The sequence below is a fragment of the Stigmatopora argus genome, chromosome 7 (genome assembly GCF_051989625.1).
Source record: "Stigmatopora argus isolate UIUO_Sarg chromosome 7, RoL_Sarg_1.0, whole genome shotgun sequence".
In the NCBI taxonomy this organism is placed as follows: domain Eukaryota; kingdom Metazoa; phylum Chordata; class Actinopteri; order Syngnathiformes; family Syngnathidae; genus Stigmatopora; species Stigmatopora argus.
The window spans coordinates 9,338,374-9,363,857 of NC_135393.1; the positions used below are offsets into that span (position 1 = coordinate 9,338,374).

The window sequence follows — 25,484 nt, forward strand, 5'->3', positions numbered from 1 at the left end:
TATGTATATGTACGTATATTATATATGTACATACAGTAAGAAGGTAATCAGGTCACTATGGCACTTCCATATTGAGGGTGAATGAGAGAGTCTAGCAAGTCTCTTCACCTCCATAATGAATGAGATGGTAGCCTTGGTTCACAATTTCTTTGAAAAAATAAGTACAAAATCAGCACAAATGTGTAGTGTATATAAACTTAAATTCCAATTACGTTGTTTTTTTATTATTATGATAATGTGTTCCTAATTGGAATATCAATGAGGAATAGCATGCAGCTTGAAGAAAATGTTTGCCCATATATCTACACTCATTGACCCAGAAAAGTATTTTTCCCTTTTGCAATTTTGGTAGCATGATGTCTTAATGGCCATTTTTAAGATGTGGGTATAACAAGTCCAAATATACATTTTCATTACCACTTACCCTGTTCAGGGTCACACACAGTTTATCAGCTGACTGGGAGTTCATCCTGGTAGGTATGAGTGTGAGCGTGAATGGTTGCTCGTCTCCTTGTGCCCTGCGATTGGCTGACCACTGATTCTAGGGTTTGCCCCGCCTGGTGCCGGTAGTTGGCTGGGATAGGCTCCAGCACCCCCTGTGACCTTTGTGAGAATAAGCAGTTCAGAAAATTAAATCATTAATGAATTTCATGCTGAAACTGCAATTGAACCTCATCAACAAGCAAGGGTTATTGACTGAATGATTAATGTCCAAAGCAGAACAATTGTCATTTCTACTGATATATGAGCCAGCGTCCTTTTTAAGATAACAGGAGCTATCATCATTCATTGTTACCTCCCAGTTGCGTGCCTTCATGGTCATTATCATCCCAAATGTATGTGGATACCAGCTTCGCCTGCTGCCATGCATTTGAATGCGCCACATTTGAAGGGCATGCCAAGCTGACCGCTTATTAGGTGCTAGGGAATTACACGATGTTCAGCAGGACTCATTTTTTCAGTACATGTGAAACTTTTAGACAAAAATGACTTTGTTTATTTAAAGCTTCATGAAGACACAAACACGTCAAAGGTTGCACGTCGCTAAGAATCAATAAAACCCCTCGATTTTGGACACAAGTGCATTTTTAAAAACAACCTGTTACTAAGTTCGGCACATTTTATGGCTGCATTTTACATCGAACAAGCAGAGGGGCTCTTACTTCAATTGGTGCTTCATGTCCAGGTGAAGATCAAGTGTTGGTTTCTGTTTCAGCTCCTTCCAAAAAACGATTCATCCAGGTATGGTCGGCAAGTTTGAGGGTGCGGTTGCTTCGAAAGCGGCACCCAAGCAGGTCGGCTCTGCTTGTATTGAATAATGATATTGTTTATCTTACTTTTGATACACTACTTAGTGTAAAATAAATGAATCAACCAGGTGAAGTAAATGTTAAAAGATTGATCAAATTTAGGGATGAACGTTAGATAACCCGTCAATTTCAAGACCTTTCAGTACACTCTGTTTACTTAATATCAACAATGGAGAAAGTCACCATTAGTACAGGGAATGCTGCTACCGTGTAGCTCACCGTTGTTTTCTCGTTTAGCCCTTTCTAGGAGGTAGAAAAATCTACATGTACAGAATTAGAACAATTGTGCACTGGCTCTAGAGGAATTAGAGTGCGCTGATAATAATTGGAGTGTGAATGAATATTCAGTACATCTGGCTGGTTTGTGCCGACTAGTGGGTATTCTACGTTTTTCCTCCTCTTAACCAGCATTGATGTCTTTGCCTTGTATGCTCTGTGACTTTTTGCTAAACAGGTCATATTTCATGCTTCATTGCATGTGCTTTGGTATAATGTTTAGCCGGTGTTTGCTGAAATCAGGATTATAAGGGAGATGATGAACTGGGTTATGCAGAAAGGTCATGTAAGCGTGTAATCTCTCCGACCCGTTGCCCTGTTCGAAGATGGTTTTCGTCTGTGTCTTGCTCCGTCTTCTTTTTACCGCTCTGTTCTAATTCACGCCATCTGTGCCTCCTTCCCCTCTTCCGCTCTCCTGTCCTCCTCCTCTTCCAAAAAGTGTTTTTTTCCTCCTCATTAATGTTTCTCTGCATGCTCACGCTGCTGAAAGCATCTTTCTCTTACTCTGTGATTCTTATCATTGCTCGCCGATTTGTCTCTTACTGTCTTCCTCGCTAACTCCTGCACCCCCCCCCACTTTCGTCTCTCCCTATCTCACCATGCACACTTGATTCATTTGAAACATCACGAGGAATCCGTCATTTTTCCGCGGTGAAGGATTTTTAAGGTTGCATGTATCACTTTTTGATGGGATCCAACCCCTGAAGCTGGAACCAATATGTTTTATTTCCAGCTGGTCATCATGGCAGGGACCGTGTTGTTGGCTTACTACTTTGAGTACACGGACACCTTCCCAGTGCACATCCAGGGTTTCTTCTGCTTTGACAAAGCATACTCCAAGCCATACCCGGGACCAGAGGACTACAGCAAGGCGCCGCCTGTTCTCGTCTACTCTCTGGTTACCGCCATCCCCACTGTGACGGTGAGTCAGTATCCTTCAGTAAAATTGCCACGCTTCCACAGGTGTTAAAAATGTGAGGAGCACTCGCACACACACACAATCGCATCCATGGTTCCCCTCATGCACATGGAGCTTGTGGAAGGAGAGCGATGTGTGTGTGGGCGTGCATCCTCGTGGTCTCGCTTCTCTGTTTGAGTGCATGCGTTCCGTGCCATAACCATGGCAACTGTCACTATATTTGTCCTGCGTAACGCAGTCCGAGTCAGCCACGGTGTGCAGTGTGTTTCTTCCAATCTGTCCGCAGCTTTATAAGATAGTTGAAAAATATTTTGTTTGTTCAGTATTTATTTCATGAAAAATTTGAAAAAATAATCCAAAAAAAATTAACACACTCTGTTCCATGATATTGATCCACCTTCAATTTGTCTGGATTAAAAAGAACACCACAAACAGTTTCATTTCAGTCAATTCTCCATAGTTAGCTGTCATCCTCCACATCCAAACACATTTTAAGCATGAGGCTGGGTAAATACTGAATTCAATTGCATATCATATTTAGACCATTTTCACTTGAGCACACCTATGGGCAATTAATAATCTTCACTCTTCTTTAAACGTGTGCTGATTTGAGGAATGCGTGAGGTAATAAGATTATCGCAGGACATATGAGGGAATCTTTATAAACTCCTAGAGGCAGAACTGAATTTTGAAGACTGAACCTCAGTACATTCCACTTGTTCAATTGTAGGCGACAAATTTCTGCTTACATGTTAAAAAAAAAAACTTAAAACCTCACCATTCCACTACCACTCTGTGGTATTGATCAATTGGTGTTTATTTGTATTTTTTTTAGTCACTAAACAATACCAAGTGAACAGCAATAATCAGATAAACAGTAATTAACCCCCAAAAATTATTTGATAATATACTTGAACATGCCCCACCCCTTCCCAATTATTGGATTGATTGAATAATAATTTATATGACTATTCAGTTTCTTCGCTGTTGGTTGCATGCCTCAATATAGGCTATTCATTTAACATATAGTATATCCACCCATACATGAAATCATTTTTTGGCAGTAAAATGAAGCTGATTGATGAGAAAATATGTTGATGAGTTTATGTTGAACTATCTTGATTTATGATGCAGTGGACTGTTGCAATTTTGTGGCATTCTCTTGGACCCAATAAGCGGTAGCATTAGCCTTTAACCAGCTTTCAAGATTACTGTTGTATTTTTGAATTTAAAATTACACATGTATTGTATCGACTACAAATCAATATTGAGTGAGAAAATAATCTGAAGTGTAGTTACATGATCCTTGCCACATGCAGGCGTATTATTAATAATGAAACATCTGCACATCCTCATCAAAGCCGTGTCTCCGTCTCTGCTTGTCCCCCCTGGGCTTGTTGTCTCTTTGATGTCCTACAGTAAAGTGGTGTTATGACATGGTTGCCTCCGTGCGACATAACACAATTACACTCGTACACACAAACACACACACCCCATCAAACAGGTCATACACAATTCTCATTTTTTTGTAGTCAGGGTAAAATATCTATGGATATTAAAGCTGCACAGTCAAAAGTCACAGGACAGTCATATTAAAAACATTGATAAATTTTCTATATCATTTGTCTATATCATTAGGACCACCAGCTGACTTTTGGCAAGAGGTTGGACAGCAATTTGGAGATTAGTTCACCAAAAACTAACCTGCTGCCTATTATTGTTCAACATTGAGGAAACCTATAGTAACATAAATGTGTAAATATGAATCAGTGGCCAGCCAATCGCAGGGCATAAAGAGACAGACAACAGTCACAATTTAGGACGTTCAACCATGGGGATTGAGATGTGGGAGGTAACTGGAGTACCTAGGGAAAACCCAGGGAGCAAGCCCAGGGAGAACATGCAAACTCTACATCACGTGTCAAAGTGGCGGCCCGGGGGCCAAATCTGGCCCGCCACATCATTTTGTGTGGCCCGGGAAAGCAAATCATGAGTGCTGACTTTCTGTTTTAGGATCAAATTAAAATGAAGAGTATAGATGTATATTAAATTTCCTGATTTTCCCCCTTTTAAATCAATAATTGTAATTTTGTAATCATTTTTTTCAGTTTTTAGTTCAAAAATTATTTTGTAAAATCTAAAAAAAAATATATATATAAAAAAGCTCAAATAAACATTGTTTTAGATCTATAAAAAACTGAATATTCAGGGCTTTTAATCCAGTTCTTTTAATCCATTTATTAAAAAAATCTAAATATTATATCTAAAATGATCCGGCCCACATGAAATCGAGTTGACGTTAACGCGGCCCGCGAACCAACCCGAGTCTGACACCCCTGCTATACATGGTGAGGATGGACCTGGGATCGAACCCTCGACCCCAGAACTGTGAGCCACTCGCTAAGCACTTGTCCGCTAGGCTGTTGAGTTTTAGATTTACATAAAATATTTTCAAATTTTGACACAATTCCGGCTTTGTGGGAACACTTTGGAGAACACCATTTATTTGTCAATAGCTTTTATTTGTCAATAGCTTTCCTAAATTGATAATTATGATGAGTCAGTCTGAAGAAGTGTTTTGTCATTAGAGTTGACAATGGGGATGAAGCCACCCTCTCTTTTGTGTCACTTGCCACTCCCCCTTTTGTTTACATTTAACATAGCAGCTTAGGCTCCACTCTAATGTCCTGAATAATTTTCTAACACACAGATGGCAGATTTGATGACATGTTTATGTGAGTTGAGCTTGCAGTCGATTAGTGGGGTGCTGCAGGCGCAAGGCTATGTGAGGTTCTTGGAGTGGGAGACCAATGATATGTTTTTGCCTGGAGTGTGAATGTTTTTTCTCTTTCCAAAGTCACAGCATCTGTGTTCACTTTTGCTTCAGGAAAAAAAAAAACACATCAACCCACAAGCCTGTGCTCAAACATTGAAAAGGAAAAAAAAAGTAGATTTCACTTCTGACTCAAATCTGACTCAGATTTTCATCTTCCAAGTAGCAAAAGACCTTTTTCACTAACAACTAGAGGTGTGTATTGTCTCATATTTGGTGATATGATTTGGATCACGATTCACAGGTCAACTTTTAAAGACGAGGTGAGGCTAATAAATCCTCACTATCTGCAGGGCTATTCCACACTGGGTTGAATCTCCTAATAGGTCACAGCTATCGCTTTTGTTGTTTTGCAGTCGCTTTCCGTGGGAATTCATAAAATCAATTTACCACTCAGGAAGAGAGCACCATCTGCCTCATTAATTCCTCCTCCAAACCTGCAAAACAATACAATTCCATGTAAATAACACTTTTTTTGCCACACGCTACAACGATGCAATGAAAGAAATGGAAACAATTACAAAAGATTTTCCCATACAACAATAGTAGAAAAGACATGAACCAGAAAGTATACAATGGGGAAAACATCCATCCACCATTTTTTGTTAATGCTTCTCTAGTTTAGAACTGATCAGTCACAGGACCCATAGACAATCACTGAGTGGGAATTGAACCTAGCCTGCCTGAACCAAATCTAAGCAAATGTACCACTTCACCATCAGCGACTTATCAGTAACAGAGCACACTCAAAAATGAAGACATAACGAGGCAAAGTTTTCTTTAGTTTATTCGTTGTTGACTGATAAAGCCTCCGAAGGGCCTTCATGAATAATGCATCTCCATGACTGTAGAGATAGTGGGAAATGATGGCGGCAAACCATATCATCCGGATGTGCCAGGTTTTATTCCGCTAGAGTTGTGGCTGCATAATTTGAAATTGTTCTGTCATATCATACCATAACAAACTGAAAGTAAACTATTTTTATTGTGCTTGGATGCCTCTGTGTTTTTTGCATTGTGTGAAGATAGTGAGGGCCACTTCAGGGCTTCTCCGATTGGCACAAATTTCCAAGTATACAAGCTTGAACAAACGCTGTCTGTCCTCAGATTTTGACAATGGAAACACATTAAACAGCTGTTATCTTAGGCAAATAATTCCACAAATATTGAAAATTCATGACCAATAGATGGGTTTTGATGTGAAAGTAAATTTCGTCAAAGTTATTGTACGAGTTTATTGTGGCCAAAAACAAATGAGGAAAAACCCATTTTATTTCCCTTCCTGCTCAGATAACATAGCTCTGCCAGACATTGCTCCTGCAGATACATAAAATGATTACAATTATGACGTATGTTGATGCTACAATGTGTCTGCCCCGCATGATTATAGCTTCTGTCAAGCGCCCTTTCTATTCTGTTGTTATGCTTAATTTAGGTTTTTCAGAAAAAAAATTGACAGGCAAACCCTCATACAGAAATAGTGACAATCGTCATCTGTGCTATTCTTTAGTTGATTGCAGTTGTCAACAGCTTTGCATCACGTTCCTGATGTGCAAAAATGCACTACACATGAACACACACATATCCGCCCAAAGCGCGTATGCAAATAGTCGAAAAGTTTGCTTGTTTCTAAGCTTTGGGAGAATCGTTCATGAATAATGGAGTCCCATGTTGAATGACAGACAGAAGAGACTTGGAAGTACTACAGAGCGGAAGACACGATTTGTGTCTTGTATTGAAACCCATCCTTCTTATTCTTGCCAGTGGAATGTTTAGAAGATCATTTGCCATGACGTTTCTTTTCTGTGGTGGGTTTTGGAGTGAGGATGAGGACCTTTTTGTCTCAAGGATTAAGGAGATTAATGGACATTTAGTTGAATTGAAAATGATACTGTACTGTAATTTTAACATGCTGGCATTTGCTTTATTAAATACCAACATCTTAAATATAGAGAATAGGGTTAGAAGGTTTAGACCAGGTTCTAAATAACATTTTCAACCATATATAGAGACAAAAAATAGATTTAAAAAAAAAGATAAAAATCAAACGACAGTCTAGGGCACAGGTGTCAAAATGGCGGCTCGGGGGCCAAATCTGGCCCGCCGCATCATTTTGTGCGGCCTGAGAAAGTAAATCATGAGTGCCAACTTTCTGTTTTATGATCAAATTCAAATGAAGATTATAGATGTATAGGGAATATTTCCTGTGTTTACTCATTTTAAATCAATAATTGCAGACGATTTGTACAAATTTGAATATCCAAAAATGATCAATCGATCAGCACGGTTGGAAAAAGCTGTCAATTTATTAATCAATTAATTTTGTCAGCCTAGTTAGAAGACATACTGGCCCTCTGGATGAAATCGAAACTACAACGTGGCCCCCACCAAAAAATGAGTTTGACATCCTAGACCAGGGGTGGGCAAACCGGTCCTCGGGGGCCGCTGTGGGTGCAGGTTTTTGTTGTAACCGATCCAGCAAAGGCACTTTAACCAATGAGAGTTCTGTGGAATACAAAGAAGCACCTGACTGCAATCCACTGATTGCACTTGCAGGACACCTGATTGGTGAAAAGGTGGCCTCTTTATGAGTTGGAATGAAAACCTGCACCCACTGCGGCCCTTTGAGGACCGGTTTGAGACCACTGCTAGGGTGTAGTCTGCCTTTCGCCCAAGGTCAGATGTTCTAGGTTCCACCAAACACCGAAACCCTCACAAACATCCGCGGTACAGAAAAAAAATGAATGAATAAAACAATACAAATTGAAAACTTTCATTCATTCATTCAACTTCTGTACTGTGTATTCTAGCAAGGGTTGCAGGGATTGCTGTATGTCTCAGGGTATTCGGGCGGCTGTGAGGCCGAGCACACGTTTGAATTTTTTATATTTCGTATTCCGTAATTTGAATTTTCTTTCGTATTCCCAGACAAAAATTTCGTAACTGGGATTATTCTTTTGTTGGGTCTCTGCTAAAGTGAGTGAGACTCTCTTAGGTTGTAGGATGGTGACATAATGCGAGATAAGATACTAAACCCCCTTTGCTCCTAATGATGCCTTATCAGAATACGAATGAGATGTAAATGTGCTTTGATTATCGAGAATGTGGGAAAGCACTTTACAAATGAAAGGCTTCTGTGCTTGCACAGAAGTTGAAAAATTAGCTGGACTAAACAGATAATGTTGTTAACAATTATTTCTTTGCAAAGAAGCAAAAATAAGAGAAAACAGAAAAAGAAGAGCAGTGGGATAGTGAAGGATAATCATGGCTTTATTCCGTCATTGGCAGTCATGCGAGACAGAGCCCGAAGAGATGAAGACAGCCGTCCGTGTTACCCCTTGACGATATGCTTGACCAGCTCTCTATCCCGTAAAACACACTTTCCGAGAACCCTCTAATCCGGCAATTCTCACACAGCACTGCAAGATTAGCTCTTCCCACACAGGGCCAATGTAAAACCCTTGATGAAAACACAACCATTTTATAGGAAGTGAAGGATAATTCAAGAAGGAGAGAGAGGAGATGAGATGAGAGAAGAACAGGAAAAGGAAAAGGAGATCAAGAAATGGGGGCAAAGAGTAATGGGGTCGTAGCTCCTACTAAAGTAATCTCCCCGCTTTTCTGAGAGTGGTGAGCGAGTGTATAGTAAATGAAGAGACTCGGAAATAAATACTGAAATAATTACAATGTTTCCAGTAGCCTAGTTTCTCTTCCACAAAGAGTCAGGAAAGCTTCCTTGGCACAGCGACTAAAAGCAGGGAGAGACAGATAGGAGATGCAAGAAGAGGTTGTCGGTGATGATAATGGAGCTGTAGTGTTATTGTCATGGTTACCGGCACTGCTGTGTGAGGCCATGTGTATCTTTGTGTGTAAAGACATTGCACAGTTCTCTGAGCTAAGTTTCTATTTTGCTTCTTCAGACAGTTTTCCCACCATTCAACCATGCAAACCCATCAAGAGCATCCAAAGAATCCTGCACGATACAGCCTATAAACCCATCCATAATGCATTTAACACCGCGACAGATACAATTCAACCAATATGGTGTAAATAGACATCTAATTTTAAGGGTGTAAGTGACGACAGTAACAATCCAAAAGCATCAGCTCACGCGCACACGTTACCTAATATTAGAGATGTCTCAGATCCAATCACGCGATTGGAAATCGGGCCCGATCACACCATTTTCGGAATATCAGAATCGGGGGGAAAAAAATAAAACCTTGAGATTTCTAAAATGAATATATTTTGAAGTATGAGCTCACTGCCACTGACAGCATTAAACTCCCATGTTTTGTCTGAAATACTTTTAATGCAAAGAATTACACACAAAAAAATTTTTGGACAGAAAACAACGTTTTACGAGTGTGACGAGAGAGGCCATTGCCCAATCAGCAGTCGTACAATCTTTGAAGGCTCCTCCCACAAAAAAAGGTCTCAATTGGATCTTGCCCGGATTGATGAGTATTACATTCATAGCGGATATATGACGGTCGTTTGTCTCTCTGTGTGCCCTACGACTGACTGGTGACCAGTCTAAGGTGTAGTCTACCTTTCGCCCGAAGACAGCTGGGTTAGGCTCCAGCAACCCCCGCAACTCTTCCGAGGATGGGCGATATGGAAGATAAATGAATGAATAAATTGGGGCTGCCAAGTTAGAAAGTTAGAAAGTAGCTATTGTTATTATCAACATTCGGTTGTTAAGAGAGCGTGCGAGAGTACCTTTTGAATATCCTATGAATCATCCTGGTTTAAGTTAGCAGATTTTGCTTGAAAATACCTTCAGTATTGATAAAACAACAGATGGTGACACTATTTGGAATCTCTTCACAAAGTTACATTTATATGTACCTCACCATAAAAGCTACAACATAAAAGAAGGCCAATTAGGAGCTGCTCAGTCTTTGGAGTTTTATTTTATTGTTCTCCGTGTGCTACTTGACTTTATCGCTTTGATGTATGTGTTGCACCTACAAATGTGGTCGATTCCTTTTATTTATTTATTTTTAACTGCTGTGTAAAAAGACAAACAAACAAAAAAATTGAGCTACTCCTACCGAGTTTTACGGATTGAGTCGTTGTCATGTATACCTCATACAAGTGTTTTTGTGTCATTAATCTGTAATTCTATTTTTATTATTTTCATGTTGCAATTTTGTCAGGTTCAAAATTGAATCATTAAATTAAATAATTAAAAATGATGCAAGCCACCAGTCAGTCAATGCAATTGAACCAAATTTCTTGACAAAAATAATATGAAAAGTGAGACTGTATTTGGAAAATTTGCAGATACACATCGGACCCCTATTAAGTTGAAGGGTGTGTGTATATTCATTGTTTCTGTTGACGATATAGAAGTCAATTACAACTAGAGATCTCTGCACAAGGTTAATATCACTTGGGGATAGCAGGTGATTTTTAATAATTCAAGAGGATGTTTGGCATTTTAATGTCTGTTAATGTGCTGAGTTTTTTTTCTTGCACACTTTTCTCTCCTAGCATAATAGCAAGTCCCCCATCTATCCTTTTATTTTCTTAATTTTGCTCCAGGGGGCGACCTTACGGTTGACCGGGCATTTTTCCTGCCCTGTCTCCTCCATTATCTACATTAGTGTTAATATTATGTTAATGGTGACTAATCAGCTTGTGACTACAAAACATTTCATTGTTCCGTACTTGTGATTTCAGTACTTGTGATGGTATAATAAAGGGGGCAATAGGTCTTTTACTTTCATCACAAAACAACAATACATATTGAATACATACAAAGTTTTAGATGGTATTTAGATCTTGTCAATCTAACCTGAGATCTAAAGATGTCCAAGATAAATTCAAAGTAACATTTTGCTGTATTCCAAGTACACAACATGTTTTTATATCCCTCACAGTAAGTACATAAAGTATATTTGATATTTGATGTAGCCTTTCAGGTTACATATAACTTGTTTTTCACTCTTTTTAGAGAAATATGTCACTTGTACAAGACAGTGTAAAATGACATCATTTCAACTAAAGAGATTAGTTTTGAAGGCAGGATTTACAAAAACAGAACTGGAAATCCCACCTTAAATCTGAGTTCTTATTATTTTTTATAGAGATTGTGTCTCAAAAATGATTTACTAATCCAAATTACAAAAAAAGAGCTGTCAATATTTTTTCATTTTTAAATGTGAAGTGAGTGCTCACTGAGTCAGAAACGAATGACCTTCTGAGTGAGATGAATATGAGAAGGGATGAGTATTGATATGGCAAACTTTTCAATACAAGGCTGAGAGGGGGGGATAGTGGCTCCTTAGCAGGGGGTTATCGCAATCGAACGTGCTCACAGCGAGATGTGGCGGTGTACTTGTAATTGAGTGTTTGTAAAGTGAGTTGTGGCAAATACACTTTTTCGCATCTCTGTCAGGCAAGAAATTAAGTGTCTACTTAAAATTGTTGACCTCATTGTTCATGCGCTATACAGCAGGAGCTGGTAACCTTTTTGACTCCGAGAGCCTTTAAGAACAAGATCCCAGAAAAGTGAAATTGACCTTCCCAAACTGGCACAACTTAAAGTTTAAATGAACCATTTACCTCGGTAGTTGGTTCTATACACCAACTACATTTTTTGCTGTTTTGAACAAACTGCTGCACCAACAAAAGACACCCCGTCCCCCCCAAAAAGACATTTAGCCACTTTTTTGCTGTTTGAAAAATGGCTGTTTCCCAGCATTTTTGAGAAAATAAGTTAAACACTCTCTACACTTTCACCACTGCTGTCAAAATATGTCAACTACAATTTGAACTTGCATGTGAATATGTTTTCCATCAGCTACATTTTTTTCATTGGGATGAAGGTTAAGTGTTTTGAACAGTTCTTTCATGCATAATAAATTAGTTAAGTACTAAAATGGTAAACTATGAACCATGTCATAACTGGTATTTCAACATCCAACTGTTCGTCTTTCTCTGCACACAGTTTATTAGTTTTTAGACATTTGGAATTATCCGTTTAAATGTCTGAACACCGTTTCCTGAACATCATGCATAGACAATGCGATGACGCAAATTTTGTGATTTCTGCATCTCGCTGAAACCTGCAAAGTCTACCTGTCACTGTCAATTCAAGATAATGTTCAAATCTTTCTCTAAACAAAGAAGACGTCAGCTTCATCCTTACTCGGGAAGTGTTTCAGATTATTTTCCCTCTGTGAATTAGATAGCAACAACTACTTCCTATATTCAAAAGACAAAGATTGTTTACAAGTGGAGCATATGCAATGGGGTTATCACAATGGTGGGTATACATGGCCAAATGCTCGGCTTAGGAAAGACAAAACCCTTATTCTTAGGAGGATATAGATAGAAACAAATACATATATAGTTCACAATAGAAGGAAAACGGAATATGGCCGCAACGCTCCAGACCGAGCATTCCATCATTGTTATGGGCGCGTGAGATCTCTCCCCAGTCAGATGGAAGAACTGCCGGGGCTTTGAAGCCTCCCATTGGCCTCTCCGCTGCTGCTGATTAGGTGATAGGACAACTTAGGAGGATCTAGCCAAGGAAGATGATCTTTAAAACCTCCAGACTACTGAGGGACTGTGTGGTAACCTCAGTCTCAGACTGCACAAGGTCAACTTGTAGACCTCCTGTGTATGGCTCCAGTTTCTTACCTAGGTCTACAATGTCTTGTGTGTCTTATGTCTGTCTTGCTACTGCAACCTAGAAATGTCCCGAATACGGGATGAAATAAACCTAACAAGACAATTCTCATCAGCATTCTGAAGCCTTAGTTCACCTTATCAATTTCAGAGGTCACTCATTACAAAAAGTTGTCTACTTTTAAAGGACGGGGGAGAAAGCGTGGGCGAATCCCAGTGAAGTTGTGTGTGTGTGTGCATGTAACTGGAAAAATGATACATATGTGTCAAAACATTTCATGTGGCAATATGCTTTTGCAACTGTCTCTGCCCTCAGGAACTTGTTTTAGGATGTTTATTTGAGCGAAGCAATCCTTTGCTAGAGCAAAAGCAAATCTATTGTTATCAGCAATGCATTGCAGGCATTAGGAAAAGTATAATAACCCTGGTAATTTTAATGATCTCAACACAAACATACTTAATCATATATTCTGGCACATCAGGAGGATATTTCAGGTGTTTGTACAGACATCTTAGGTGCTGTACAGGGAATTACATCCTCAATGGCTTGATCTGAGCATACTCGTATTGGATGACTTTAGTGTTGCTTTTTATGCAACTAGTCCCAAACACCTCGTTTATGGTGAAGCCCCAGCATTCTCGGTAAACCTTTCATTAGCAGCTCTCTTGTGGTGGCATCCGTATGTCACTCACACTTTTGCAACGTGAGCTACTTGTGTTGCATTAGCATCATCTGCCACTCCAAAATGTGAGCCATCCATTTTTTATGGGCTTGTAACCTACATCTATCCTGCTGTTTTAAGAGAAACAATGGGCTTAGATGGTGCTTAGTTGAATATTTGTGATAAAAAAAATCCTCAAATCTGATTTTTCACATTGCATACCCTCTTCATTCATTGGCCATAACTTTACAATAGTTCAATTATATTTAGATTGTGTTGATAGAATTTATTTTGTTCAACCCATTTGTTCACTATAGAACAGAGGTATGGATTCTACAAAGAGTGTCGTATTTTTCGGACTATAAATCGCATATGCCAATTAATGCACAATGAAGAGGAAAAAGTACAGTTTAGGGAGGGCATTTTTTTAGCTGATCAGAAACCAAGAACAAATATACCTTAAATTAAATTAAATCTAATGTAGAACAATAGGCTAAATAGGCAACCCTTAATGTAACATTAATTGTTTTTTTTTTATAACTATAGCCTAAAAAAATTGGTTTTTGATGGTCAGAGAGAATAAATATAAGTTGCAGGCCCGGCCAATCTATGAAAAAAAAAATGTGATTTATAGTCTAGAAAATACAGTCAATAATTGTTTGAAAATGAACTTTTAGATACATTTTATTACATTTAGCACACAAGATGTGGGTAGGGTTGCCAAGCATCCCTTGAAATACCAAATTGTAAAAATGGAATTGTTCCTCTTTGAGAAACAAAATCTGGATTTTAGAGGAGCATTAAACAAAGTGTTATTAAAGTTGTTCATTAGATTATCAATTGAGTCAACATTAGACCTAAGTGGAGCAATTACTGAGAGTAGCAGCTGGGAAGCTACAATAGTAGTTGAAAGTTTAATGCTGTGACCAATAAATCGCCCCGTTGTGGTCTGAACAATAACAATGGGCAAACATCGCTATAAATGTTGAACGGCTAATGAAATGAAATGTAAAGGGTTGGTAGTGAGTAATTGGTCAAGTTTGGTTTTTACTAAAGCTTACAAATGACAAGAAAACGCAAATGAGGCAGGTCAAGGCAACATTCAGCATAATTGCTGCCAGGCGGAGAGGGAGGAACTCATGAATTATTTTGCAGTGCACTACATTAAAATGAGAGAGTAGTAAATGAGGGTCATCAGCATTTAAACACACAGCTTTCTCTCCATTTGAGTGACATGCTCTTTGTCCCTCTCTCTGTCTTTTTTCTCTTTTTCTTTTACTGTCCCAGATTCTGATTGGAGAAGTGACCAGTTTTTTTGTCAAGTCAGAGGGAGCACAGGAAAAAACCATCGTGACCGCAGACTGCTGCTATTTCAACCCGCTCCTCCGCAGGATTGTACGCTTTCTGGGTCAGTGCTTGTTTTTTGTTTTTTAATAAAAATAGAACCACCTCTTTTGTTGAACTCAGAAGGGGTTTACATTTTTGGGGACTGAAGCTTAAAGTCATGCAGTTTGTTTATAAGGCAAAAAAAGGCTATTGCTTTATTGCAACATTTTGTTAGAGCTAGTTTGGAAGATTTAAATGTGGCTCTTGATATTATTTATACAAGCTTTATATAATCATCACTGGAGTAATATATCTATAATAATTAAGTAATATTTATGGTTTATTTATTTATGCAAGCTTTATATAATAATTACTGGATTAATATTTATAGTTTATTTATTTATACAAGCTTGATATAATAATTACTGGAGTAATATATCTATAATAATCAATACTTAAGTAATATTTATTGTTTATTTATTTATACAAGCTTTATATAATAATTACTGGAGTAATATGTATTGTTTATTTATTTATACATGCTTTATATAATAATTACTGGAGTAATATATCTATAATAATCAATAATTAAGTAATATTTATTTTTTATTTATTTATACAAGCTTTATATTATAATTACTGGAGTAATATTTATTGTTTATTTATTTATACAAGTTTTATATAATAATTACTGGAGTAATATTTATTGTTTATTTATTCATACAAGCTTTGTATAATAATTACTGGAGTAATATTTATTGTTTATTTATTTATACAAGCTTTATATAATAATTACTGGAGTAATATATCTATAATAATTAATACTTTTTATAATTGGGCACCAAAATGGAGATTTTGCTTTATAATTATTTTCTCATGTCTACTCATTTACTGCAGCAATTTAACCTGATTTTGTTAAATATACGATGTCTAATTCTTTTTATTTCAGTTTGACTGGTTCAATTAAGAGTGGAATGAAACAGTTTAAACTTTAAAACAATTTATTTGTCCCTTTTTCTAGGATTGTTTAGTATCTGCTCAGAGTAAAGAGTGTGCCATATACGCTGATATTTCTCAGCATTGTCACAAGTCACGGTGACTTCTAGATCTCTCCAGACCAATCATGTGTCCCTCTTTTTCTTGTGCACGCAGGCGTCTACTCTTTCGGCCTCTTCACAACCACCATCTTTGCCAACGCGGGTCAAGTCGTTACGGGGAACCAGACACCTCATTTTCTGAGCGCCTGCAAGCCCAACTACACGGCGCTTGGCTGCCAATCCTCACTGCAGTACATCACCGAGCAACGCGCCTGCACGGGGAACCCTTTCTTGGTGGTGTCTGCTCGTAAATCGTTTCCCTCCAAAGATGCGGCGCTCAGTTTTTACTCAGCCATCTACACTGTGGTAACTAAAGAGTTCTTCCTTTTTCATATCACCCTGAGATCACAGTAAAACTTTTTCCACCCTGGATTTTTTGGACCGCTTTATCCTCACTGGGGTCACGGCGGGTGCTGGAGTCTATCCCAGCTGACTTCGGGCCAGAGGCGGGGGACACCCTGAATTGGTGGCCAGGGTTCATTGTGCAACAACCACACACAGTCACACCCAAACCTAGGGGCAAGTTAGTGTCCAATCAGCCTACCAAGTATGTCTTTGAAATGTGGGAGGAAACCGCAGTACCTGGAGAAAACCCATGCAGGCCCAGGGAGAACATGCAACTGTACTCGGTCGTTTGGTCGCCGGTCTTTTGGTCGCCCGGAAGGTTATTGATAATTACCATTTAAATCCTTGCTCAAATTCCCTAAATACAAACTGCGAATTATTATTTAGTCATACTTAATGCCCTATTAATTATTAGGCTAAAGAAAAGCTCCAGATTTCCCGTATTTTAATTGTTTTTTGTTGGAGAACTTGTTAAGACCCTGATTGACGTACCTTCCTAAGGGGACAACGCATGTACATTCAAACTCTTTTACACACACGTCGGCTCAGTGAAACTGCTCAGGGCCATTGTTGGCTTTTATTGATGCGTAGACCGTGTTGTTTTACCTTGTTTTGTCGCCGGTCTTTTGGTCGCCCGTTGTTTGGGTCCGGGCGACCAAAAGACCGACGACCAAAAGACCGACGACCAAAAGAGCGGCGACCAAAAGACCGGCGACCAATCGACCGCACACTCATACCTAGGGACAATTTAAAGCGTCCAATCAGCCTACCATGCAGGTCTTTGGAATGTGGGAAGAAACTGGAGTACCCGGAGAAAACCCACACAGGCACGGGAAGAACATGCAACTCCACAAAGGTGGACCGACCTGGATTTGAACCCAGGCCCCCCACTGTGAGGCCGATGTCCTAATCACTCATCCGCCGGGCCGCATGATTTCTATTATCACTATTTAAAACAGGTCTCACATGTCTTTTTGACATCGAATCCCCATTGGTCGAATATTATGGGACAGTAGAAATATACAGTTTACCTGTGTGTATGCTGATTTATTTTGGAACTCATCCTCAGTCAGTTCAGACCAAATCATATACTTTAGCGTCACCCAGTGGAATGTTAGCGTTGCTGTTGTTGGGTTTCACTAGTTTTTTTTCTCCCTTTTTGCAATGTCCTATTTTGTAGGTGTGATGTGTGTGTGTCTATTTTGGGGGCATTTTATAATAAGGTCGACTAAATAGGTGTTAAGCAGACATCCAGAAGAATTTGATTTATGCTTACATGGTTGTTTTATTTAATAGTTTATGGATTATGTGTATAATATACATTCTCCATAATAGCTTACATTTTAGTCTTTCCCAACAAGTCCTCTAAATTTATGCCTTTAATGAAAAATGTGATGCAAAACTCGAGCACATTACTTTTTAAATTTTACAATGAGCATATTGGGATTTTTACAGATTCCTCTGCAGTTTTATTGGTTCGCTGAATTGCATTCCAATGCTCTCTCTGGACATATAAGGCTTAGACCCCCATCCACTAAGCCTCCACACCCATCTATTTGCCTTCCATCTTTTACTTTTAATCATCAAAGTCAGCACACACAATGTAAATGGTCCCACAGAAATATGTTTTGGTTCATGAAAAGCAAAGAAATGTCTTAATTACCCTTATGTGGAAGAATGGTCTCCTAACGAGCACTTGGTAGATTTTACCCAAACACACTCACAATAGCAAATGATTATGTGCAGACTGCTGCTGTTAACAACTGAAGTGGTAAATTTGTTCTTTTCATGATTAGTTCAGTAAGTTATTAAAATCATCTCTGTGTGAAATGCACCGTCTTGCGGCAGTCAATTCAGCTCCGCTTGTCATTTTATTCCAGATGTACGTGACCCTGGTTTTCCGCACTAAGGGAACACGTCTGTCCAAGCCAACGTTGTGCCTGGTGCTACTATCACTTGCCGTGCTGGTGGGCGTGGTGAGGGTGACGGAGCACAGGAACCACTGGAGCGATGTTCTGGCTGGGTTCATCACTGGCGGAGCCATCGCTGCCTTCTTGGTGAGGAGAGAGATTGTGGGATGTTCCTCCTTCTAGTTTCAAATTTGATCTTGTTTTTCTAGGTTTCTTGTGTGATCAACAATTTCCGGCCGGCCCAAACTGCCATGCAGAACATTCCGCCTTCAGCTCCGCAAACTTTGGAGATGCCAGCTGGAATTCCTCTGCTCAGTTTGCCCCGCGTTGAGAGTCCACTCGAAAAGTTAAGTGGCCTTCAGGTAAGGGGCGGGGAAAGTAGACATAAAAATTGAATATGAATTCCCATAATGTCAGCATGGGAGTCGTAAGTTCTCTCGAAGCTTTGCCTCAGCTTTTTTCGAGGTATTCTGGCTTCCTCGCATGTTTCAGATTCCTGTCAAGTTAATTATAAACTGTAAATTGTCCAAGAGTCCAATTGTTTTGGGATTTATTTTTAATTTTTTACAAAGCTTCTGTCCAAAAACAAAAGGTACAAATTATTGAGAACATGGCCTCCTTAACCCTTTCAGCTGGACTCTTACCACCGTTAATCATTCCGAGTGCAAATTAGTTAATTTAGTCATTTAAAAAAAACATTATTTGCAACTCTTATGTATTTTTTTTCCAATTAATATTATATTTTTTTGTAATTTTTACAATTCTACATTTATAAATCAATACAATGTTAATTAAAACTTCTTTAATGAAATTAACATAAAACAAACAGGTTTTTTTTAGGGTTTTTTCTCAGTATTTACCACATTGTAGGCGATTGACATCAAATACACTCAAATCGGGAAGACCTTATATTTCACAAACTAGTGAATTAAATGTGTGCCATGTAAGAGTTAAGAAAACTCCTAATAGGAATTGCAAAACCTTACATGTTAGGGTAGACTTTTGCAAAGGTGTGAGCATGTTTCCTACTCTATACGTGCCCTGCAAATAGTTGGAAACCATTCCAGGATAAACCTTACCTCACCCAAAATCAACTAGGATAAGCTCCTGCTCACCAGCAACTCAAATATGGACAAATATTGTAGAACCTACTCTTTATGAATAAATGTTTGAGGTAAGGCGTTTATTTTTTTCAATTGAATTGAGTGGTGCACAAAATCTTTGACAGCAAAGGGCACAGGTAAAGAAAGATCCTACTATTTTACACTCTTTACCTCTTCCTTCTTTTTCTGTATAGGCTCCAGGGCTACCATATTCTGAGATCACATGACCATCAGCCAATCCCGCACGCCACCCCCGTGCACCAGCCGTTGCGGCGGTGCCTCACCAGCTCTGTTTAGACCGAACTGATGATGGCGCCACCCAGTCAGGCTGTCCCACCCACCACGGGGGGCGCCTTCCTCTCCGCCGGGTGAAGTCCACACAGGTGTGAAGGTCCACGGGAAGAGCGTCGACGCAAGTACGTGGTCAGCCTGCCAAACTGTCGCAAAGCGGCGCCTGGCGGCTCCATTTCTTTCTTGTTAGTCCTTTTTTAGTCTCCTCCTTCGGGAGCAAAAGAGCCGAAGAAAGGCTCGTTGATGCCAGCTCTGTTGAAGCAATACTTCGCCTCAAATTTTCTCATCTCCACCAGGACTCCACAGTAAGTTTGACATTTGTTGCCTCCTTACAATCGAACTGTGATCAAAACTTAGTGGAGCAGGTGCTTTGAGGACTGGGATGGAAGCCTAATAAGCCCAGTGGATCTTCCACTGGATATGTTTTTCTTACACTCAGGACAGTTCAGTGTGGAAAAAAAAAGATGTTTATGTCAAAAAATACACCGTGCAAACATGGTATGAGTTGCTGAAGTAGTATTTTCAAGCCTTTATTGCACCATGGCACATTACTGTATTTGAGATGAATACCGCTAAACAAAAATGTCATAAAATGCACAGTGAAAAATAATTATTTAGTTACAGTATAAAATGATGTTCATTTGGAAACAATTGTATCATTTCGGTGTATGAATGGCAACAGGTGAATTCACGTCAGTCTTAGAGTACCTTCTTTTACAGGCAGTATACTAGGAGCCTAAATGAAGGAAAGTGGAAAGCACTTTTGTCATTCTTAGCTCTGATTTAGTATTTGACCAGCTGTCAATTTGTTATTGTGTTGTGCACTGAGTGATGTGATGGAACATTTGTAGCCCACTTCACAAATTGTTATCCAAAAACAATATGGCATAATTGCCCAAGGTCACATGTACACACCTAAAAACAAGGGGATGATTGATGACTGAACATCTAAATAGACATTGAACAAAACATTGTTTTTAGCCAGCAAGTCGGTATTTATTATTGACTTTAATATTTCTGCTGCACGCAAGTTAAATATCATGTGTTGTTTCACTGATGTTTTGACTATTTTAGAAGGTTAGCCCAGTCAGGGACACCTGCTTATCACACACATATTTATTGTTGGATATTTCTTTTTGATGTCCTTTTCATTTTAGTCTGTCTTCACCGCAGCATATATATATTAAACCAAGCAAAAAAAACAATGGCTCGACCTGAGGCCTCTACAGTGAAGGAAATGGCAAGAATCTGTTTGGAACATTAAAATAAGAGGTTTTCTTACACTTAACGCTACATTAAAATATAATATTACTGTGAAGATATATTAACCCTGACTAAGAAACAGGAAATGCCAAGGTGTGTGTGTGTGCGTGCGCTACAGTTTATTTTATTTTATTTTTTACGATTCCTCTCTATGAAAAGGACTAACTTGTTTGTTTAAATGTTTTGTTCAATTGGCTTGGTCAAAATAGGCTGGGCTTGGTTGGGTCCAATTACCAGATGGTATAGAAAATAATGGATGCGTGTTGTTACTATGTTGTCATTTTTTTAAACTGTGCGTGTGTGTTAATCCAAACAGGAAATGACAGCACAACTGTTGATCTTTGGTTACTTAGCTTTGGTGAACTAAGCTATATACTTTTTTTTTATTGGATATTTATGCCTCTCAGAATACCTACATAGATTAAATAGTTTCCTTTGAAATTTTCCTCACAATAGAAGGATGAAGGACTCTAACGTCTGACATTTTCTTGTTAAATGTGATTTGTATTTAACAAAATAAACAGCAATTACCACACAACCAAATTATTATATGCATGTTCTTCCCCTGCAGTAATAATTGGACTGAAGGGTCCAAGACAGAGTTCTCTGAGCTGTGGTGACTTCAATTAAAGTGAAGAATGGATCTAAAAGTCATTGAGGTGATGCATATGGATACAGAGTAGGGGTGTGCCAACACCTCAATGTGGATTGATATGTCAATTTGTTAAACACAATCGTATTTAAAATGATTGAAATGTAAAATACCAACCAATGTCATCATCTTTTAGACACACAAAGGCCATCATCTGTCTGGAATTAATAACCTTTTTTTTATAAACTTCCCTTGCCATCCATTCCCAAATGCTCTCTCCGGAAATCAGGGGACCATATTGGCTGGTCCGAAAGAATTCTGTAATTCTCCTTGAAGAAGTCCTTGGTCCAGCAAACATTGTGAACTGCACCGTTGAATAACCCAGCTGTTACCTACAGTTGACCGATGCAACGTCTCCATATAACCAGCCATTATTTGATGACCCTTTGCCAACTGAAGAAGTGTTCCAATGAATGAAAGAGCACCCAAGTTCCTGATGGACCCCCTCCACTGTGCCAGGTAGAAAATATTTTAGGTGGAATATAGTTATCATGCCACTGTTTCAATTTTCAAGAGAATAACACTTTTTTTTCCACCTTCCAATGTGACATGACCCTTTTAATGTCTTACATAAAATTAAACTTTTTACCAGATTTTCAATGTATCTCCTGCGGTCTAAAAAATTTGATCAGGTGATAAACAAGCTATTTTTGCCTACCTTTTAGGTATACTACATCACATTTTGGGTCAGGTAGGGAAGACTTGTATACTAAATGCTAAAATTGGGGTCTACTTGACTTATAATTTGATGTCCTACAAGTGGACATCAGGCATTCATGTAAATTTTGTTTTGTTTTAATGACCAAATATAGTCACTTAAAAAGTTTTGTCTAAAATATTTAGGCAATGAACAAGTGAAAAACATCAAACTGTATTTGTAATTTGTATTTCTTTAGGTAAAATATAGCTGGTTGTGTCAACATGCAAATTGAACAAATTAATTCATTTTCTGTACCGCTTATCCTCACAAGGGTCATGGGGGTGCTGGACTCTATCCCAGCGAACTACGGACATCAGGAGGGAGACACCCTGAATTGGTTGTCAGCAAATCGCAGGGCACAAAAAAGACAGACAAAAAAATTGAACAAATATTTTGCATTTATTTTGCATGGTAAATTATGCAGTGTAGCTTTTAATGCATTTGTGAAATATACTTCCTCCCAGTGGCCAACTTGGATGCTTAACCAGTTTTCTCAGATATTGTGTAGGGAGTGCAACAAACCAGCAGGTGACAGTGTTTAACACACTATCTTATCAGAGAACACCAGAGCAGCCCGCATTAAAACCACACAGAATATTCTAGGTTTGTTTAAAAAGTCACTGAAGGAAAAAATGGTTGAAAAAACAACATCACTTTTCCCTTACTGACATTATTCATCAAACTAGTACTAAATACAACGTGATGGCAGAGTTTACTTAAAATGCAGAAAGTCAATTCCCTCTCTTGTTTGGTATTGTGTTTGTCACTCTCGTAAACAACAATACACACACACACTGACACAGAACAGTGTGCACTCTCTCGACAACATTATCTTTTCCGGAAATTGCTTCTCAAGCACAGCCGGAGCCCCATTAGAAAAGAAGAGCTCTGCGCTGTAACCTTTTTAAAAAGCCATTAGTGATGCACCTGCTTCGCTCTCTCATTCTTTCTCTCTCTGTTCCTATTTGTCCCTCTTGTTAACAGTGACACACAACACACAATTTCTGCATCCTGATTGCCAGTCGCCCGCTACCCAATCCTGTAAGCGGCAACAAAAAGTCCCTTTCCTGACCAATTAGAGCATGACTCACTTAAGTTATGCACAGAACACCATTATTACAGTACATTTAGTCATACAGGAGTCACTTTTAAAACTACAGCCTCAGTTTCATCCTCAACAGCACTCCACTTTTGTATATATGTATTTTAATATTAAACTTTAAAAGTGAGAGTTGGAGAAATGTTGGCACCCAAACTCATATTGATTCATTCATTCATTTTCTGAACCCCTTATCCTCACTAGATCCGTGGGGGGTGCTGGAGCCGATCCCTGCTTACTACAGGGAACAGGCGGGGGACACCCTGAATCGATGGCCAGCCAATCGCAGGGCACAAGGAGACGGACAACCATTCACGGTCATACTCAATACGCTATTTTGAGTGTTCAACCAGCCTACCTTGCATGTTTTTGGGATGTGGGAGGAAACCGGAGTACCCGGAGAAAACCCATGCCCGAGAACAAAATGCAAACTCGACATAGGTAGGTCTGGACCTGGGATCGAACCCACATCCACAGAACTGTGAGGCTGACATATCAATCACTTGGTTGCCGACCCGCCAACTTAAATTTAGGTACCTCTACATACAATATGTTCCAGAAGTGGTTTTGTAACTTGGAGTTTTTGAAAGTTGACGCATATTTTTTTCATTCCATGATCTTTAATACTACCCTCTAGGGGTGTCAAACCGGTCCTCAAAGGGCCGCAGTGGGTGCAGATTTTCATTCCAACTCAACAAGAGAATACCTTTTGCAAGTGTAATCAGTTAATTAAAGTCAGAACTACTTATTTTAGAAGACACCTGATTGGTTAAAATGTCGGCACTGGATCGGTTGGAACAAAGACCAGGACCCACTGCGGCCCTCGGCGGAATCGGTTTGACACATCTAGACCCTTTAAAAATTATAATAGTACGTATACCAATTTTGTATGAAATTTGTATGCAAATGTATGTATTTGTGCAAAAAAAGAAAAAAGATAAGAACTATTTCTTTAGTCATTAGAATGAATGATAAATGCAAAGACATTTTCCAATGGGGTGGAATAGCCAGTGGTAGCTGAGTAAACATACATACACACGCATGTAAACAATTTTTTTAAACTTAAAATAATGTTGTGCACATTCCAAAAAACTCGAGAAACAACTTCGTTAACAATACGGATCAAAGGCACACGAATCAGCAACACTGGAGCCGATCAGCCATGGTCCAGGTAGCTTTTGGTCAGATGTCACGTTCAAACCCAATTTTTGGCACAGCCGCCGTTTTCCCGTCGGCTGTAGCGTCCCCCTACAGCGTAATAACCTCGGTCCCAGCGTCATGGAATGAAATACCTTCAGGGCAACATTAATTTGTCAGTTGAAATATAACTGCAGGTATAGTCAAGTCTATAAATATTGGGACTTTGTTGCAAAATGTGTGTTTTTATCCCACTAGTAACCAGCACACTGGGTTAGAAAACGAAACAGATCTCCAGATTTAATTTGAGAATATTTCCATCCAAATCAAATTATTATCAGGTGAATTACATACCATTTAAATGTTCCTTCACCATTTCAAAGCAGCCAACAGTAATTGGATAAACTACCAAAATAATCAATCAAATTGAAATGATAATTTTCTTTGTATTGGTATATTCTATAGATTTTTGCACAATTTTTACATGTTATTGTTGAAATGCATACTTCCGCTAAATATAAAAACAATAAGGCATTTTATAGTTATTACTGTATGTTGCAGATAGAAGTGTGCACAATGCATTAGTATGCTTTTGAAAGCCATGTTGAAATAAGTGGTTGAGTTGTGTTTATGACGTACATTATAGCCAATGATTAATATTGTGTTCACTGGGCTGCACTCTGCTGATTATTCTCAATGGACTGTCTTGCACAATTATGAAAGCATTAACGCTCATCTTGTGTGTACATGTGTGCTGTGACTAAGAGACTATGACTGCTTACCAGCAGCCATAATGTTCTGTTTTATTTGAATTTCAGTCCTGCAAATGTCCCTTTTAAACTCAGTCTGTCTTTTGTCTTGGAGACAAGCGAGACAGATGACCAACAATGTGTTGTTGTTCTCCGGCCTAAAATATA

General features: G+C 38.8%; 1 protein-coding gene across 6 annotated transcripts in view; it reads left to right on the forward strand.

The window, feature by feature from the left end:
- Nucleotides 1-22,028, forward strand: part of plppr2b (phospholipid phosphatase related 2b) — a 41,703-nt gene extending 19,675 nt beyond the window's left edge. For 2 of the 6 annotated variants that reach the window (XM_077605454.1, XM_077605455.1), the window contains exons 3-8: nt 2,320-2,508; nt 14,932-15,052; nt 16,123-16,373; nt 18,293-18,469; nt 18,532-18,668; nt 19,620-21,098. In XM_077605454.1, coding sequence (XP_077461580.1) covers nt 2,320-2,508; nt 14,932-15,052; nt 16,123-16,373; nt 18,293-18,469; nt 18,532-18,668; nt 19,620-19,722 — 978 coding nt within the window. In that variant the 3' untranslated portion in view covers nt 19,723-21,098. Of the gene's footprint in view, nt 1-2,004; nt 2,509-14,931; nt 15,053-16,122; nt 16,374-18,292; nt 18,470-18,531; nt 18,685-19,619; nt 21,099-21,550 lie in introns of those variants that run through there. The other 4 variants (XR_013301048.1, XR_013301047.1, XM_077605456.1 and 1 more) reach the window with 4 other exon arrangements.
- Nucleotides 22,029-25,484: the final 3,456 nt, after the last annotated feature.